General features: G+C 40.6%; 1 protein-coding gene across 5 annotated transcripts in view; it reads left to right on the top strand.

The window, feature by feature from the left end:
• The window catches only part of AKAP11 (A-kinase anchoring protein 11), a 45,176-nt gene that overhangs the window by 7,470 nt on the left and 19,854 nt on the right, over positions 1 to 17,852 (top strand). For 2 of the 5 annotated variants that reach the window (XM_042867651.1, XM_042867647.1), the window contains exons 1-6: positions 1,705 to 1,798; positions 5,700 to 5,807; positions 10,215 to 10,331; positions 15,392 to 15,463; positions 16,003 to 16,137; positions 17,466 to 17,730. In XM_042867651.1, coding sequence (XP_042723585.1) covers positions 5,748 to 5,807; positions 10,215 to 10,331; positions 15,392 to 15,463; positions 16,003 to 16,137; positions 17,466 to 17,730 — 649 coding nt within the window. In that variant the 5' untranslated portion in view covers positions 1,705 to 1,798; positions 5,700 to 5,747. Of the gene's footprint in view, positions 1 to 1,704; positions 1,799 to 2,822; positions 2,901 to 5,699; positions 5,808 to 10,214; positions 10,332 to 15,391; positions 15,464 to 16,002; positions 16,138 to 17,465; positions 17,731 to 17,852 lie in introns of those variants that run through there. The other 3 variants (XM_042867650.1, XM_042867649.1, XM_042867648.1) reach the window with 3 other exon arrangements.

Here is a 17,852-nt window from a genome sequence, read left to right as displayed (position 1 = left end):
CTATCACTATCCATCCTCATAAACAGCCGTTCCCCCTGCTGTTTATATGTTCCCTTCAAGTATTGGAAGGCCACAATCCTTCTCTTCTCAGTTGGGGCAATGGCACAGGTCACAGACAGAGACACAGCCCTGGAAAACGGAACTGCACAGCGTAAAAGGCATAAAATACTAGAGCTCCAAAACTGATACACTCTTTCTCCATCATTAATACACATTTTAAGCAATGTTGGCTGACCATCCAAGTTTCTTGTGCATACACAGTACTTAAAAGTTGTGAAAAAAGTTATGTAAAACAATTCGGAATCTCAAAGCCATCTCCATTTTTATCATTGCACAATAAACATATTTTTTGACAAACAATGATGTGCTGTGGGCTATGTTACATAGGTTCCTGACAAGGATAAAATCTGATTTTTTTTCCAAGGCTTTGGCAGGAAGCCATAGGAACTCATTATTCTGAATGGTCTACTGGGAATTATAGAACAAAGGGAATAAAAGGCTCAGATTTGTTTTTAAAGCATGCTTTGTCATGTTTACATTGCTTCCAGATCTACTTTGTTTTGGCAAAAGTCTGCATGTAACAACAAAAGCCTCTTACAGACTTTTTAGGGTTTTTTTAAAATGAAAACTGAAGTGTTTTCTGCTCAGATGAATGTGTTTCCATAACAGGATGGTCTCACTGGGCACAGAAATGATGTCAAACCAGTTAAATTTGATTCAATTACTCACTTAGTTTTTCTCACCCTGTAGGGACCTGTAGTCCCTGGGAAGAGGAGGAATCTTTTTTTGCCCCAGTTAGCTAATTTCACTCTGGTATGCCACATCTCAGGAAGACTTCAGGTTGGATATTAGGCAACATTTCTTCTCAGAATGAGTGGTTAGGCACTGGCAAAGGCTGTCCAGGGAGGTGGTGGAGTCACCATCCCTGCAGGTGTTCAAGAACCATACACACGTGGATGTGGCACTGAGGGACATGGCCAGTGACCATGGTGGGATGGGCTAGATGATCTTGGTTCTGTGATTCTAAGACCTATCTGGAATCTGAAAGCCTGTTTATTTGGGGGGGGGGGGGAGGGGGAGGAAAGGACAGTGAGCCACTTGGCCTATTTGGTGTATGTTATTCAATGAACTTCCTCATCTGTGTGGCAGGTTAGTGTCTGAAGAAGCTGAAATGGAATCACGTGGAAAGGCTCATTAAATTAGTAAGAAAACAGGATGGATTCTAAGCCTCAGGTCAGATGCACATTACAGCTAATGAGGACTTGAAAAAGCTTATGCGATGGGGTAAATGACACGCTTGAGGTACTGTGGCTTTTGGCAGCATTACTATGTTTAACAGGGACGAGGAAGGGCACAGGTGTTTTGTCTGAAAACACAAAAGGGTCTGAAATTTCTGTCTGAGTCCTCTAACCTGCTGAGCCAGCCAGCGCACTGGAAGGCAAAGCAGACGTCAGTCCAGACAGAGAGCAGGAACGACTCACCACACAGGCCTACTCCCTCACACCCGGGGTTGGGGGTGACCCAATCCCACACAACAGGCGAGGAACGCGCCGGGACAAACCGCGGGAAAGGCCGGGGGGGGGGGAGCGCGGCGGAAGGAGTCACGGGACTCCCGCCCGCCTCCGGAGGCGGAGAGGGAAGCGTCGCGAGAACGGCGCGCGCCGGGGGCGTGGCGTGGCGGCGGCAGGGCGCTGCGCTGCGGTGCGCTGGGTTGGCGGCGACTGGATAGGCGGCGGCTGCTCCGCTGCTCCAGGAGGAGAAATGGCGGCGGGCGGCGGACGCTGAGGACAGCGCTCAGGTACGGGCCGCCCGCTGTTCTGCAGAGGGACAGGGCCTGCCGCTTCCGGCGGGCTGCACTGAGGCCGGGGCGCCGCCTCCCGGCCCGGTGGCCGCCACAGGTGGCTCCTTCCTTCCCTCCCGGAGGATGCTCCGGCCCTGCCCTGAGGGAGGGGGAGAGCTGGCGGCTCTTTGCGTGGCCTGGGGCGGCGCGGCGGCTGGGGAGAGCCCGGTAACGGAGCGGGGGGCGGCGGGGAGGCCTGCAAAGGGGGTGGCGCGGGGCTCGCGGGCAGCTCTGCGGGGATTGCGCTGTGTCTGCTGGAAGCGCCTGGCTGTAATACGGGGGGCTTACGAAAAGCGGCCCCTCGATCTCTTCTTCCCAGCCCTGAGATTTAGGAGGAATGCGGCTTGTTTACTTCCTTGACTCTTTTGAGGGGCTTTATATATATTAAAAACAAACAAACAAAAAAAAAACAAAGTAGCTGCTGCTTTTTCTTTTTTTTTTTTTTCTTGTAAGTCTCTCTGGTTTTCCTTGGTATCAAATGGAATCACGTAGTTGTGAACGGTTGCTTTGGTGTTATGATTCTTAATGAGGCTCTGAGATGTTATCAGAGTCAGTTAGGGAGAGAAATCATACAAAGGTTTGGGTTGGAAAGGACCTTTAAGATTATCTGCTTCCAACCCCCTGCTGTAGGCAGGGACGCCTCCCTCTGGACCAGTTTGCTCACAGCCCCATCCAGACTGGCCTTGAATCCTTCCAGGGAGGGGGCATCCACAACCTCACCAGGCAAACGTGTTCCAGAGTCTCACCACCCTCACAGTCAAGAATTTTTTCTAATATCTAATCTAAATCTACCCTCTGCCAGTTTAAAACTGTTTCCTTTTGCTACCCACCGTTATTAAAAGCCCCTCCCCATCTTTTCTGTAGGCCCCCTTCAGGTACTGGAAGACCATTATAGGGTCCTTCCAGGGCCTTCTCTTCTCCAGGCTGAACAGCCCCAGCTCTCTCAGCCCGTCCTCATTGGTGAGGTGCTCCAGCCCTTTGTGGCCCTCCTCTGGACCTGATCCGACAGCTCCACATCCTTCTTGTGTCAGGAGATCCAGAACTGAACACATTACTCCAGGTGGGGTCTCATGAGAACATAGAGAGGCAGAATCACCTCCCTCGCTCTCCTGCTGCGACTCCGGATACAGTTGGCCTTCTGTGTGCGTTGCTGGCTCGTATAGAGCTTCTCACCAACTGACACCCCCAAATCCTTCTTCTCAAGTCTGCATACAAATTCTGCTGTATCTGGAAACAATCAGTGGTAGCAAAATCACAGTTAATGTAATGTGTTCATCTGTCATGCTATCTGTCATGTAATGCTAATTACCTTACATCACTTCCTATTTATGAATGATTTCAGATTTGTGCAGGCAGCCTTTCACAAAATCAGAGTTGTTGGGGCTGGAGGGGACCTCTGGAGATCACCTAGTCCAACTCCCATGTTAAAGCAGTAGTTTTCAGTTTTTAATCTAGCAATAAACATTACCGGTATCTGAGTGATTATCGAAAAATTAAGTATATTGAGAATTGGTTCAGTGTGGGTGAATTTCTTGATTTGCAAGCAGGGTGATTTTTTTGAGGCCTGAATTTTGAATTTTGCCACCTTGGTTCATCCCCCATAAAATTTTGTTGTCCATGGATTCTTTAGTTGAAAAAGTGTAGTGATGGAATGTGTTACTCAGTCCGGAATAATAATTTAATCTGATTATTCCCTCATTTGGCATGTTTATAATCTGAAAACAATACCTCTTGAGCTAGGTATTCTCTGGTCAAGCTCTTTAAAAGAAGGAATGCTTCTTTGAGAAAATATTGGTGCTTGGGGAGTAACATAGAATCATAAAATAATTAAGATTGCAAAAGGCCCCTAATGTCATCTAGTCCAGCCATCCACCCATCCCCACCATGCCCACTAACCATGTCCCTCAGTGCCACATCTGCATGCTTCTTGGAACTCTTCCAGGGACAGTGACTGCAGCCTGTGCCACTGCTTCACCACTCTTTCTGAGCTGATCTTTTTCCTAATTTTGAGACCTGACAGATGCATTTACCCCCCTCTGCTTAGTGTGAATGTAGCTATGGTTGAGACAGCTTGTCATTTTTATAGACTTTTTCAAGACTGCCAACCCAGTTAGTGAAAGTGACAAATCATTAGAAAAGAGAAAGAAGCATCTTGTTTTCTCAAGATACCAACTATTTCCAGGCTGTTTTGTTTGTCAGTGTTTTCACTTCCTTTCTGGTTAGTTCTTAAGTTTGGGTACTTTAGCCAAGTGGTAGTGAAGGCCCCACTGATCCAAGGGCTGGAACACCCTTCCTATGAGGACAGGCTGATAGAGCTGGGGCTGTTCAGCCTGGAGAAGAGAAGGCTTCAACAAAATAATTTTATACATTTTCAGCTTTATATTTTCAGCTTTATGTTGTATTCTTGGACAAGTGGAAATGAGTGACACGGAGCTGTGACATACCCCAGGTGATGAGGAGAACCTGTATGGTACTGATAGTGAAGGACAGGGTGCAGACAAGATAGAACGGCTGTGGTGTTGAGTCAGGGGTAAAGCACTACGGTTGGTCTTCAGCGTCTTTCCACATCTTAGTGCTGTGATTTACAAAGCCGTTGCTTCCATGAGGTGGATGACACTGCAAGTGGCTTAGTTCAGGTGCTTAGATCTCAGCATTTGCTAGCTGATGCCACAGGAAAATACTTAACCTGTTGCCCAAAGATAGTGTACCTGTAGGCTGCTCTATATGAGTAGATAGTGCTGAAACTTGCATGGTTATAGAGTCATCCTTGTGATTTTTCTGTTGGACTTTGTTAAAACTGTTGTAAGCATCAGTCCTCATGTGGCAGAGCGTCAGAGCTCGTATGGCTTGCTGGTCTTCGGCCCAGTGTGAGACCAGCTTTCCCACAGATGGCTGTTGTGAGGACAAGGATGTGTATAAGAGTATTTCCCTGGCATGATGAGATTAACCAAACGGGTTAGCCAGTTAAGATAGAGCAGCAGGAACAAGTGAGGGTTTTTTTTTTCTTCTTTCTTGTTATTGTGTTGCAGTTTGAGTGTAACTTCTTTTTTGTGGAAGGTTCTGGCAAGTTCATCTTTACGAAAGAAAGCAGAAATTAAGGTGGAGTGTAAATATATACGGGTGCTCTTCATTGTTATATGTTTGAGGAGGCTTTTACAGTTGTTGACAGTGGAGAGAAGATGAAAACCATAATGATCACATGTCAGTACTGCTCTTCTTGCTTACATTACATGTCCTCAAGAACAAACCTGTGCTTGTTTCTGTAAAAAGACTAAAGATGTGCTTGAGATGAGATCAAGAAAACCAAGCTGGTCAGCTCTGCAAAGAAAACCTGTGCTTGCTGTGGTTGTGGACTTCTTTTTTTTTTTTTTGCTTTCTTAATTATTATTTTTATTTTGCAGTCGATTTTACATGCATTTGCTCTTTAGTATATTTTGGATAGCTTATGTTTTGGATAGCCTTTGTTGTTTGACCATGGAAAAAAAGATGAAATACATTGCATGGTCCAGGAATCTGCTGGTACACCTCACCCCAGTATCAACAACAGTGGAACAATACTTAATACAACGTTTTTTTTCCACCAGTGCAGCATTGAAATCTAGTTAAAATAACCATGTTGGAACTAACTGTAATGTGTGGGCTGTTCTCATTTTTTAATTTTACATTTTGTGCATTGTTTTATGTTAAGGCAGCTCTATTTTTTTTTTCTTTTGCAGGGACAGCAGTCTGGACAGTGTGCTGCTTAGTCTTAGTTTGAAACTGTTTTATTTTCTATCAGTTCTTGCTTTTTCTACTTGTGTTTTCAGAACGTATGCTAACAAATTGAGGAAAGAAAATTAATCTATGAATGTTTTTGTAGGTGTCTTTGAGCTGACTTGTGCCATCGAATACTAAGATTGATAAAATCATGGATATCTACACAAGGGCTCAGGGCAGTCGAATGAAACCAAGAATATCAGTGAAAAAGGTAATTATATTTAATAATAATAATAATTTCATAGATTTTTCAATCCTTAGTGCAGCAGTCTGATAATGAACTAAGTAAACTTTTAGGTTTACATGGTGAGTTTTCTCCCCCCCTTTTTTTTGTAAGTTTTAATTTTGGCAGGCTGATGTTTCAAGGAGGCATAAAACTGCCCTTGCTTTATGCATTGGCTTATTTATCCCAGCAGAGTACAGCCTGGGAGACAAAATACTGTAGAGAAGGGTTGTGCATGCTTTTTTTCCTCTCTTCCTTTTCAGTTTTGAGGTGGATACAATGAAAGTGATGTACTTGAATGTTAAATTTTGTCTTGTTTGTGGAGAATAACTTTTTTATTTTAAGCACACATTCAAATTTACGTGTATGAAATATATAGCAGTCAGTGACAACTGCCCAATGAAGTCTGTGTTAGGCTTTACTGTAATATTTTTAGTTTTGTTTTTTTTTTAATCTGGCCTATTCTTAGGTTTACATGAATTTCTGGGCAGTGCTTCCTCTCTGATTGGAATGGTCGTCTGAAGTACTAGTTTTGTGAATTGCTCTGTTAATTGCCATTAAGCATTCTGGACTGTGTGATTCTAGCAACACGAGTTCTTAGGTGTCTTGCAGAATTCTACATTCCCATGCAGCTGAACTCTGATGTTTTTATCTCTAGCTGCTTCCTCTTGATTTTTCCCTGGGGCATAACAAGTTTTAGTTTGGCTCTTCAATTCTTTTTCACAGACCCAGGCAGTGGTCTGATCAGGATGACAGTATATTTCATAGAATCACAGAATGGCCTGAGTTGAAAAGGATCATAATGATCACCTAGTTTCAATCCCCTGCTGTGTGCAAGGTCACCAACCACTAGACTGTCTTCTGCTGGTTCTCAGCTTGCAGTCTGATTCCTGTCTTCGTAATACTTCATATGAAAATGTTGCACTGCATGGTTGTGGCATTTGCATTTAAAGCAGAAGTTTCCACTTTCACAGAATGACTTGAGAATATTCAGTTTATTTTATTTATTTTTCCTGACTTTATGTGAGATCAGGAAGAAGTCTCCTGATACCTAAGTGCAGAGTAAACGTGATCTGCCAGCTTTGGACTTGATTTTTCAGTAGGCAGTGGAAGAAGTGAGAGTTTTTCAGGTACTGTCATTGATCATGGAAATCTCCTTCTGCTAGCTTTGCAAAAGCAGTTTTCTCCAGTATTGCAAACGTCTTGCAGGTTTGTAGGTTGTATGAAATGTTAGAAAGCAGTTATTTAGTTCATTAGACTAAGTAGTGTGCAGTTTTTTCTACAGTGCAGGATCTGTAACTAATGACTCCTTGGTTTCCTGGCTACAAAGGGAGCAATGCAAAACTTCAAATGATTCTTTTGAGCTGGAAGAGTGGTGAGGATTTTCATTGTTCAGGTCAGTTTTGCTCTGCATGCTTTTTAGGGTATTTTTCTTTTCTGCTACTTTGACTTAGTGCAGATTCCAAGCACACTCTTAAAGCAGACTTTCCTGTCAGGCATCTGAGGAAGGAGTATATGAACCTATCAAGTAGTTTTCTTTTGTTTCTCTTGTCAGTATGTAGAAGTATATTGTTAGTGGTTGCACTGTTTACAAAAGCAAACCATATCCTTCTGTTGAAGATGACCTCTTGTCCTTACGTACATTGATCTGCTGATCTTGAGGACTTGCTGCTTTTCAGTTTTCAATTTAATTTGGTGTGGTTGAGAAAGCTTGCTTTCATTGCCTGTTGGGTTGGAAGTTTTCTCTGAAGTGAAATCTCTGTCGAAAGCATGATTTTGATAATAGAAATAAGGCTATCAAATGTAGTCTTACAGTTAATGAGGGGAAATGAAAACAAAACCCCACAAAACAAAACACAACAAAAAGCCCTACTGCAGATTTCAAGTCTTTTTGAAGCATACTGCTTTGATGATTCCAAATGTTAGGAATTCCACTACTCACACCAAACTTATACCTGTTTGTTCACAGGTATCATTATTCTTCAGCTTGTTCTTTTCCCTTTGGCTGATGTTCACCTTCATGATGTATTTACAGTTGTAGATATGTTCTCTGTTAGTCTTGATTTTTTTTTTTTTTTTGGAAACTGCAAGCTAAAGGTTTAGTCTGCTTTTGTATGAAAGCCTCTGTGTTCAGTGATTATCCTTCATCTGTGCTTGTTGTGAGTTAATCTTCTTTTTACATGAGGATGATATGGTACGTGCAATTACAGAGGACGCACTCAGCCACTCAAACTATGTCAGTTATCCTGCTAAAGGATGCTTACTGGGGTCACGTTTGCTATTTTCAGTGCTGCATCATACTGATTGTTTGCTTCACTGTCGTGACGAAGAGGTGGAGCCACATATTTTGTTTCCCAGTTCTATTTAAAAGCTTGCTATTAGTTTTAAAGGCTGTAACCTTGCACTTCATATGTTTGCATTTTATACTGCTCTCACCTTGAGCTTCCTGTATGTGCTGCTCTTGTTTCAATCAATGATACCTGCTTACTTCGTATTATCAGATTTCATCTGTACCTTTACTCTTTTTTTTTAATAATAATAATTAATATTGATGATACTTGACCTCAGTTTCAAGATAAGTTATGAGGACACTGGTTATTGTGTTGCTAGCCCATATCTATTACCTTCTGAAAAAACAAAAACCTATACTGCCAGGCCTTCATATAGCCTCTTATGACAGTTCTACCAGACCTGAGGGAGATCTTTTTCTTATTATTGCACATTTCTTCCTTGCTCTCTTACACCCAGTATTCTCCAAAATCCTGAATTTTCTAACTTAAACTACAGTAACTCTTGACACCATACCTTTTTTTTTCTCGTTGTCTATCCTGCGTTTTCTTTAGGATATTAAACTAAGGAAAAAAATATGTATATATGAAGTGTGTAATAATTACCTACTCTAAGAAGCAGAGGATAATTTTCAGTTTTTATCAGACTGGGTCATTGTTGGGTTGCAGGGAATTTCCAGGTCATATTGTCTGACTTTTTTATTACATAGTTTTGAGTGTTGAGACTGATTAAATTGTTGTATAAGCTGAAAATGAGCTATTTCATCAAGCTGATTTGACTGCTCAAGTGACTTTTTCTGTCAGATGGATGGGTGAGAGTCTGCTTCTAAATCTGCTAGGGGAGAGCCTGTCAGCAGTATCAGCATTGCAGCCACCTGTAAATCTGGATGATCTGGAGGATCAGAAACATTGTTTGCATACCTTGGAAAGTATAAAGATTCATATGTATTACAGTAACTGCAATTAAATACGTGGGTACAAAGTTAGAGATGCAAGTAGGGATTATTTGAATGACCTCCAAGGTGCCCTAAATGCATGTCAAAATGTTTCAGTTACTGGTTCTTACTTTTCCATAGATGTGGCTGATTTGACTGCTTCAATATTACTTGGCCTTTGCTGTAAGTCTAGTAATCCCAGCCTTGCTTGCTAACATTTTGAAATGTTTTGGTTATTTCAGGGGTCCTGAATTTTGTTTCTGTCTTAGTAGTTTAAAAATGCTTTCCTAATTTTATATTGTTATGAGCACAAGTGTGGTGATACTGATGGTATCAGTTGGGCTTCCAGTGTATTAGTACTTAACACCATTGTTTTTAAGAAAAACAGCTCTTTCCAGAGCCTTAATTATGGTAAGTAACATCAGCTTTTACCATAAAGGGATTATTTTTGCTGTGGGATTATGAGAAATGCAAAGCTTTCCCTGACTAAATTTGGTTCTCTGATACTTCTGCTGTTGTTTAAGAAGCTGTGCAGATTTGAAATAGCTTAAATTTGATGCATTTCTCACTTAATTTGTAACAGGGCAGAATAAATAACTGGGTCAACAATGCATAACCAAATCATAATCTCATTTTTACTTCTTAACCTTTTCGCTTGCTAGGGGACAGCAATTTTAAAAGCCAAAAGGAGAAAATATTACAAGAAATAATTACAAGGAATTAAGTTATTTAATTTTGATAGAATGGGGAAAGAAGATATGTAGAGGGTTTCTTTTTTTCCCTTTGGCTTGTTTTCTTTCCTTGTGACTGCTGAAGCCATCTCTCTAATATTTCATGGCTAAATTAGCTTTTCATGCTTTTTAAGGAAAACCTGATGGAAAAGTTCTGTATACAAGCTCTGATGCACAGAGTGGGTGGGCCTTCAAATTTCTTCTTGGATTCATCTTTCTTTTTTTTCCCAAATCTGCACTTTCTTTGATCTTAGGATCTTTTAGGAGAAAGTTTAGGATCTTTTAGGAGGAAGTGTTTCACGCAGATGGTGGTGGTGCACTGGAACAGGTTGCCCAAAGTTTGAAACAGTGCTTAGAATAAAGAAATTAAGGAGGGGCCTAGAAAAGCCTCTTCAAAACTGAAAATAACTTCTTGTCTTTTTTTCCTCCATTGTTTTTCAGAGCTTTGGTGAAGGTGTACTGCACTCTATGGAGTCACTGCTGCACAGCAGAAAAGAGTTATGCAGTGTATCAGCAGAAGAATGTTTAAGTTGGGAAGAACAAGATAACTTCATTGAGGTTTGGCATAACCTAATCTTTTATGTATGTTTTTTGGTTATGATGTAAGATGATCTATCTTGTAGCATGCAGGATAGTAAATGTGAACAGTGTTGCAACTTACTGACAATTAATTCCTTGCCCCATGTTGCTATTCTTGCATTCAGTCCTTGAAGTCCTGAAAATAAGTGTAACGTTTCAAGATGATGTTTCTCTGCTTTGTAGGAGTTGTGAAACTAAATAACAAGACATGTAGGTAAGTTTTGTAGGAATGGTGTGACTGGATGCTCAGCATTTGTGAGCATTCCTGTGTTCAAGTTGTACAGATAGTACCCTAATGAAGTAGCATTTTGGTCCAAGTCTGAAGATGAAAGCTAGTGGACTGCCTTGTGCTCAGTGTTAAAAGGTAAAGCTCCAGCATTGCAGATCAGGACTTCTGTGACATGAATACATATGGGCCAAAAGCTGAACCAAGTCTGGTGATGGGGGGGGGGGGGGAAAAGAAGAGTAGACTCAGAGAGAATTCAGAAGTATCTCAGTAAATTAAACCTTGTGCTGTGAAGACAACTAGATCTGTTTGAGTTACAAAATTTAAGACCAATTTCTCCAAATAGAAACCAAAAAGGTAAGAAGCACTATGTAATGTGTATCTCTTAAGAGCTGTAGAAGACTACTGAGCAGTTGACAGGCCTGACAAGGAGCCTTATAGGAGGGGAGCAAGACCTGAACTGATTAGGAAGAAAAGCTGAAAGATGGGAAAATGAAGCAATAAAAGACTTAGGAAACTATTAAGGAAGGATAGTAATTGGATAAGGAGTAGGTGGAGGGAAAGAAGCAGACTGTAGAGTCAGCAGAAAATGAGCTAGGATCATCTGGACAACCCCAAGGGTTTTTGGACTTTCCTTTTTTTTTTTTTTTTTTTTTTTAAGCAAATACCTGGCAACAATTAGAATGATGGTCAGTGATGGTCCCTAGGGAGAAAGATAGCTTACTATGATATGTAATTACCTTATTAGCTCAAGCAAGTGAAAGCTTTCTGGTTGAAATGTAAGAGTTGATGGAAGAAACACAAAACAGGTGTTTGGTTTTTTTTTCTTCATTCAAGTGTACAGGGTAAGACATCTATTTACAGAATAATGTTAAAAAAAACAAGTTCCTAGGTCTGTGAACACAATTGCTTAAAATTAAAAAAATTTTATTTAGGTTTCCTATGCCATTTCAATTGAGCTTATCTCTGTGGATTCTGGTAAGCTTCAAATACAGTGTTACATACACTAAAGGAAAGGCTTCTGTTACTGATTGTCAGTCCTTCTGGAAGGATTTCCAGCCTAACCACCAACATTTTAAACATCTGTACTAGTTTCAGGTCTTAAAGGTGTTAATTTTTTTGTGAAAACTGGAGATTGAGCATAATAAATCTAGAGGTTGTAATTGAGACAGAAATTAGTAGACTCAGCTGTTTCTTTGATGGCAAAGTATTCTTTGGGAGAGGAAAAGGTTCATAATCATTATTTTTGAGGAAGAGGAAAGGACCTGTAGGAAGACAAAAGAGCATACGCCCACTAAAAAAACATCCTAACTTCAGCAAACCGTAAAGCCTCCCAAAATGTTCTTCAGAGAAATGTTTTCCCTCCAAGTCTTTAAATTGCTAGGCCTCTTCTTCTGTTCATACAGTAGGTGTTGTGCAGATGAGGTGTTGGAATTGAAAGGTGTCTTCAGATACTGTATGCTTAAAAGATGTAGGAGCTTAAGGGTATATCACTGAAAAAGGATCATTTAATAGCACAGAGAACATGAAGCTAGAGAACTGTGATTTGCTAAGAGCCATTTAGAATGCTACTGCAAAAGAGTTCATTTAAGATTTTGTTGTAATTGAGATAAAGTGGATGCAAACAGGAAGATTTTTGTGGGAGGCCAACGTAGTTGCATGATACTACCTGAAATAAGTAAGAATTCTTAATATTTTAACATGATTTCAGTTTGAAAGGTTTTTTATTCCCATGTGTGCTCATTCAAAACTCAGCCGCAGTACAAAGCAGTTGTTTTTCAGCCATTTATTTTTATAGCTCTTTCATAGTTTCTCTGTATGCACAGGTAAGTTGCTGATTCAGTTAATTAGTGATTATAAACATAGAGTTGTTCTTTGCTGGTTTTAGGCATGAGAAGCATCTCACTAGCACAGTCTTAATGTGAACTGTGACCCAAATACTTAAAAATCACTTATTCAATTGCACAGTGCTCTGAAATAATTGAATCCCAGCCGCATCAACTTCAACTCCAAACATGGAGTCATAGAATCTGTAGAGTTGGAAGGGACCTCTAGAGGTCATCTAGTCCAACTCCCTTGCAATGAACAGGGACACCTACAGCTAAATCAGGAGTTCAGACCCCATCCAGGCTGACCTTGAGTGTCTCCAGGGATGGGATATCAACCACATCTCTGGGCAACCTGTTCCTGTGCCTCACCACCTTCCCTGTAGAAGGTTTTACTTATATAGAACCTAGATCTACCCTCTTTATGTTTGAAACAGTTTTTCTTTGTTCCATCATCACAGACTCTGCTAAAGAGTCTGTCCCCTTCTTTCCTGTACCTCCCCTTTAGACATTGAATGGCTGCTACCAGTCCGCTTCAGAGCCTTTTCTGAGGCTGAACAGCCCTAGTTCTTTCAGCCTGTCCTCATGAGAGAGGTGGTCCATCCCTGGGATCATTTTTGTGGCCCTCCTCCTGATATGCTCCAGCATGTCCATGTCTCTTCTGTACTGAGGACTCTACATCTGAATGCAGTACTCCACGTGAGGCCTCACCAGCACAGAGTAGAGGGGCAGGATCACCTTCCTTGCCCTGCTGGCCACACTTCTTTTGATGCAGCCCAGGATATGTTTGGCCTTGTGGGCTATAAGGGCACACTGTTTACTCGTGTTCAGCTTTCCTTTCACCACGGTCTTTTTTGGCAGGACTTTACTGAGTCCTTTCACCCTCCCCCAGTTTGTATTGGTAGGAAGGGTTGCCTTGACCCAGGTGCAAGGTATTGCATTTGGATTTGCTGAACTGCATGAGGCTCACCTGGGCCCACTGCTTGAGCCTGTCTAGTCCCTCTGAATGGCATCCTAACCCTCTGGTGTGTTGACTGCACCCCACAGCTTGGTGTCATCAGCAAACTTTGCCGAGGCTGCACTCAACTTCATTGTTAGTGTCACTGATCAAGATTGAAGAGTATCAGTCCAGGCACTGACTCCTGTGGGACAGTACTCATCACTGATCTCCATCCAGACATTGAGTTATTGGCCACCACTCTCTGGACTTGATCCTGCAGCCAGTTCTTCATCCCTTGAACAGTACACCCATTAAATCCATATTTTTCCAATTTGGAGAGGGGGATGTTGTGGGATACCATGTCAAAGGCCTTACTGAAGTCCAAGCAGGTGACATTGGCAGCTCTTCCCTTGTCTGTTCATGCAATAGCACTATCATAAAAGGCTGTTAGTTTGGTCAAGCAGGATTTACACTTGGTGAAGCCATGCTGGTTTTCCCGTATCACCCCCCTGTCTTCCATGTGCTTTAGCGTAGCTTCTAGAAGGATTTGCTCTGTGATCTTTCTCGGGACAAAGGTGAGACTGACAGGTTGGTAGTTTCCAGGGTCATCCTTTTTACCCTTCTTAAAAATGGGTGCGATGCTGCCTTTTTCCACTCACCAGTGTCTTCACCTTATTGCCACGATTATTCAAATATCGTTGTGAGTGGCTTGGTGACTACATCAGCTAATTTCCTCAGGACTCTGGGATGCATCTCATTGGAACCCGTAGACTTGTGGATGTTCAGGTTCCTCAGGTTGTCACAAACATGATCTTTGCTTACAGTGGGAGGGACGTTACTTCCCCTGTTTCCTCCTTCCATACCAAACATTTTAGGGCTGTGTGATGGGCAGTTATCAGAGAAGACCATGACAAAAAGTACCTCAGCCTTCTCCTTGTCTGTTGTTACCCACCTTGCCTGTGTCACTCACTAGGGGGAATAAGTCCTCCTGGACCTTCCTTTTCTGGTTGAGGTATCTGTAGAATCCTTTCTTCTTCTTGGCACTTCCTGCCAAGTTTAGTTCATGCTGGGCTGTGGCTTTCCTGACCCCATCCCTTCTTAGCCTATCAGCTTCCTAATACTCTTCTCACATCAATGGATGTGTTAATATTTGTGCTCCAGTTCTTACAACCTTGTTTTGAAAATAAAAGCTGTGTATTTTTAGTAGCACGCAGTTATCCAACTGATTTTTCATTAGGGAAATATTAAATGAAAATGAGAAGATCTGACATCTGAAACAAAATTTTCATAGTTGAATGTAAAGTAGATCATAAGCTGATGCCAAAGAATGAAGATAAGACAAAATGCTTAATGCCTTTGATCTTTTAGCCTTGAATGAAATGAGATGCCTGTAAGCAGAATAGCAGAAAGCAATAAAATACCCCTGTCCACAAGTCCCCAAACCCATAATATAGTTGACGTTTCAGACATATAGCAGGTTCTTGAGCCTTACAAGAGCTTCTTAGTGCTTGAATGCTCTAATCCTTTTACTTTAGAGGGTCTGTCTACTGGGGTATGGCATGCAGACACACAGCTTAAGTCATCTGCTGTGTTTTGGCCTAAGGCTAATCAATTTACTTGGTAAATTGTCTGTGTTTGCGTTGTGATCTCTTCAGAATATCCAAACGTGTCATAGTTTGTTAGCATGGACAGATTTCAGATGAGAACTGGTTTATACGTGTCCAGCTTGAAGCACTGATCTTTGCAAAATCATCCTTATTTTAACAGACTTAATGGGATGTATATGTGTTGCTAAATTTCAGCAAGCAAATAGACCCTAGAAAGAAGTGAACTTAGTGGGTTTTACAAGTTGTATGTGCACCTCAGTCTGATCTGGTCTTTCAAAAGTCAAATACCATAGCGTTACTATGTGCATGTGCAGTATTTTTTAGGCAAGAAGTGCTACCCTAATGTGTGAGTTTTGCTGTGGCAGAATGAAGATTTATGGTAGAAATGTTATGAGCTAACAGTTTTACAGAAAACTACAGAGTTATTTTCTGAATTTCAGTATGTTCATGTTTTTATTCTACAGATTACATTCATAGGTTTTGCTGAAGAGATGGGTACTGCTCATTTGCAGGTATAGTATATCTGTCTAGATTGGAAAATATAATGTTTTTCAGCACTGGTTATTTCTTGTAAGTACTACGTAGATTTTTGGACAGAGGAATTGTGATGTTTGAAATGTGTTTACTTAGTCCTCTAAGAGCATGTGGAGGTCCACTAAGGACCATTGTTGGCTAAGTCTTTTGTCTGTAGTTGCATACCTTGTACGATGTCCAGTTGCTTTTCAGTGCTTCCAAGATTCTCCTCTGTGACCTTTAACCCTCTTCTGTTTCATGAGAAACACTGGAAATTCTTTGGAAGAGCGGGTTAGATGTATGGATTGAATTATTGTATTATTAAATTACTAGTGGAATTGAGCTTTATACTAGAGCTTGAGAGAGTAAGTGGTGGATGGGTTAGTAAATAAGGGATAAAAGAGAAACTTTATCAAAATTAGCAGCTGTTGGAGGGGGTATGAGATTTAAAATGAAGCAACAAACAATAACTGTTCATTTTCATTCATTTTTATTTTTCTTGCTTTGTATTCTCAATTTGTTCCTATGTTAAAACCAGGAGCTGTCAGCTGTTTCTGTAGAACTTCCAGATGTTCTGAAATCGCTTCAGTTGTGCAAACTAAAAGAAAATGAGGTTATTTTTCTAAAAGATGTAAAGAAAACCTTGACAAAACCCTGTGTCATGAAAAACCAGGTAATTCTTTTGTTGTCTTGCATGTCTGATGCACAGAAGCTTTATATTTGGCCTCTTAAAGAGTTTGGTAATACTGCAGCTTGTTTTATTTTGGGATCATGGTAGTATTAGTGTTCTGTATTTCTACATTTTTTGTTTAAAATGAGTGTTAGATAGTATTAGTGCAAATACTACGGTGCTGATCGCATCCTTCTGCTCAATTGCTGTCTCTTTCACTGCCAATTTGGAAAGAAGATGAAACTTGTCAAATTGCCTATCTCAGCTCTGCTCAAATATGGCTTCTATCCTCTGCAGACTCTCTTCATTTAAACAGAGATGCCAAGAAATTATGAGAATATCGGGTCCTCATAAAAGTCAGTGGGTTCTTCTCCAGTTACAAGTTTGTTGTCAAAGCAAAAAACTTTCAGTTATATTGACTTGCATGTTAAATCAAATTGCATTACAAAATCTTGAGGAAATAAATACCCTATTAGTTGAAATACTGTTCAATATAAACAGGCTTTAAAATTGTGTTTTTCAAATAGTTTCATGAGAACATGTCAGAATTGTATTTTACAGCCTTTTTTGTTTTATTGTAAAAATGTATTCAAATGGAGAAGTCGTTAAAATGGATAAGTAATTTTAACTATTGCTTTACACATTTATTTTCTTTAAAAAAAATTCTGAATTGCTTATTGTTGATTAAAATATATGTCAGTTTCATCTGGGACACAGTTATTTTCTTCAGAGTATCTGGTGTGTGATGCTATGTTTTGGTTCTAGGAGAAAAGCAGTGTTGATAACACAGTGATGTTTATCGTTGCTGATAAGCAGTGTTGTACAGAGCTAAGGCCATTCTCAGCGAAGGGCCCAAGCTGCTGTGAGGGAACAGAATTAGGGCAGCTAACTAAAACTGGCCAAAAGGGTATTCCATACCATATAAAATCATGTAGAAGGAGTTATGAAGGGAGCGGGAGTTCATCTCGTGTGCTTCTGCTGCACAAGGGGTGCTGAGAATTGCTTGCTTATCACTTGTTATATGCGTTCATATATGTATATTTATAAGTATGCATACATATACTTTTATATTTATATATAAAAAGTATAATCTGTTTCCTTTTCTTTATCTTAGTAAATAGCTTTATCTCAATCCATGAGTTCTACTTTTTTTTTCCTCCTGATTCTCTCCCCTGTCCCACTGGGAAATAGTGGGAGTGAGCAAACAACTGTGTGGTGCTTAGCCACCTGCCAGATTAAACCACAACAATATGTTGAAGGAATCCTTTGTCATTCCCGACAGTTGAGATTATTCCAAGACTTTTTTTGTTTTCTTTTTTCTCTTTTTCAAGAACCAACTTCCTGAAGTGCTTTGTGTGATGCGACTGGCTCCTTCATTCCCAAAGATCAAAGCGGATTATGTATTTACCTTGCTGAGCAAGTATACCATGGGTGTAAGACACACAGTTGAAATAAACTCACTGCAAAAACATCAAACAGAGACATCCCGGGCAGAAGATGATGACACTAATCAGTCAGTTTCTTCAATTGAAGATGATTTTGTCACTGCTTTTGAGCAGTTAGATGAAGATGAGCCTTCAAAGATGCAAAGTGTTGGTAAGTGCTTGCAGAGTTGTAGAAATTGTTAATTGATGTTTAAGCTGTCAGGATTTCATAAGAAAAGAAGTGTAAGTAATGAGTAGTGTTGTTTTTTTGTGTAGTGATATTATACTACTTTA

Source organism: Lagopus leucura, unplaced genomic scaffold, assembly GCF_019238085.1.
Source record: "Lagopus leucura isolate 7727_CA_CO unplaced genomic scaffold, USGS_WTPT01 Super-Scaffold_100001, whole genome shotgun sequence".
In the NCBI taxonomy this organism is placed as follows: domain Eukaryota; kingdom Metazoa; phylum Chordata; class Aves; order Galliformes; family Phasianidae; genus Lagopus; species Lagopus leucura.
The sequence above is the reverse complement of the archived record's forward strand: the minus strand, read 5'-3'. Positions and strand labels throughout refer to the sequence as shown.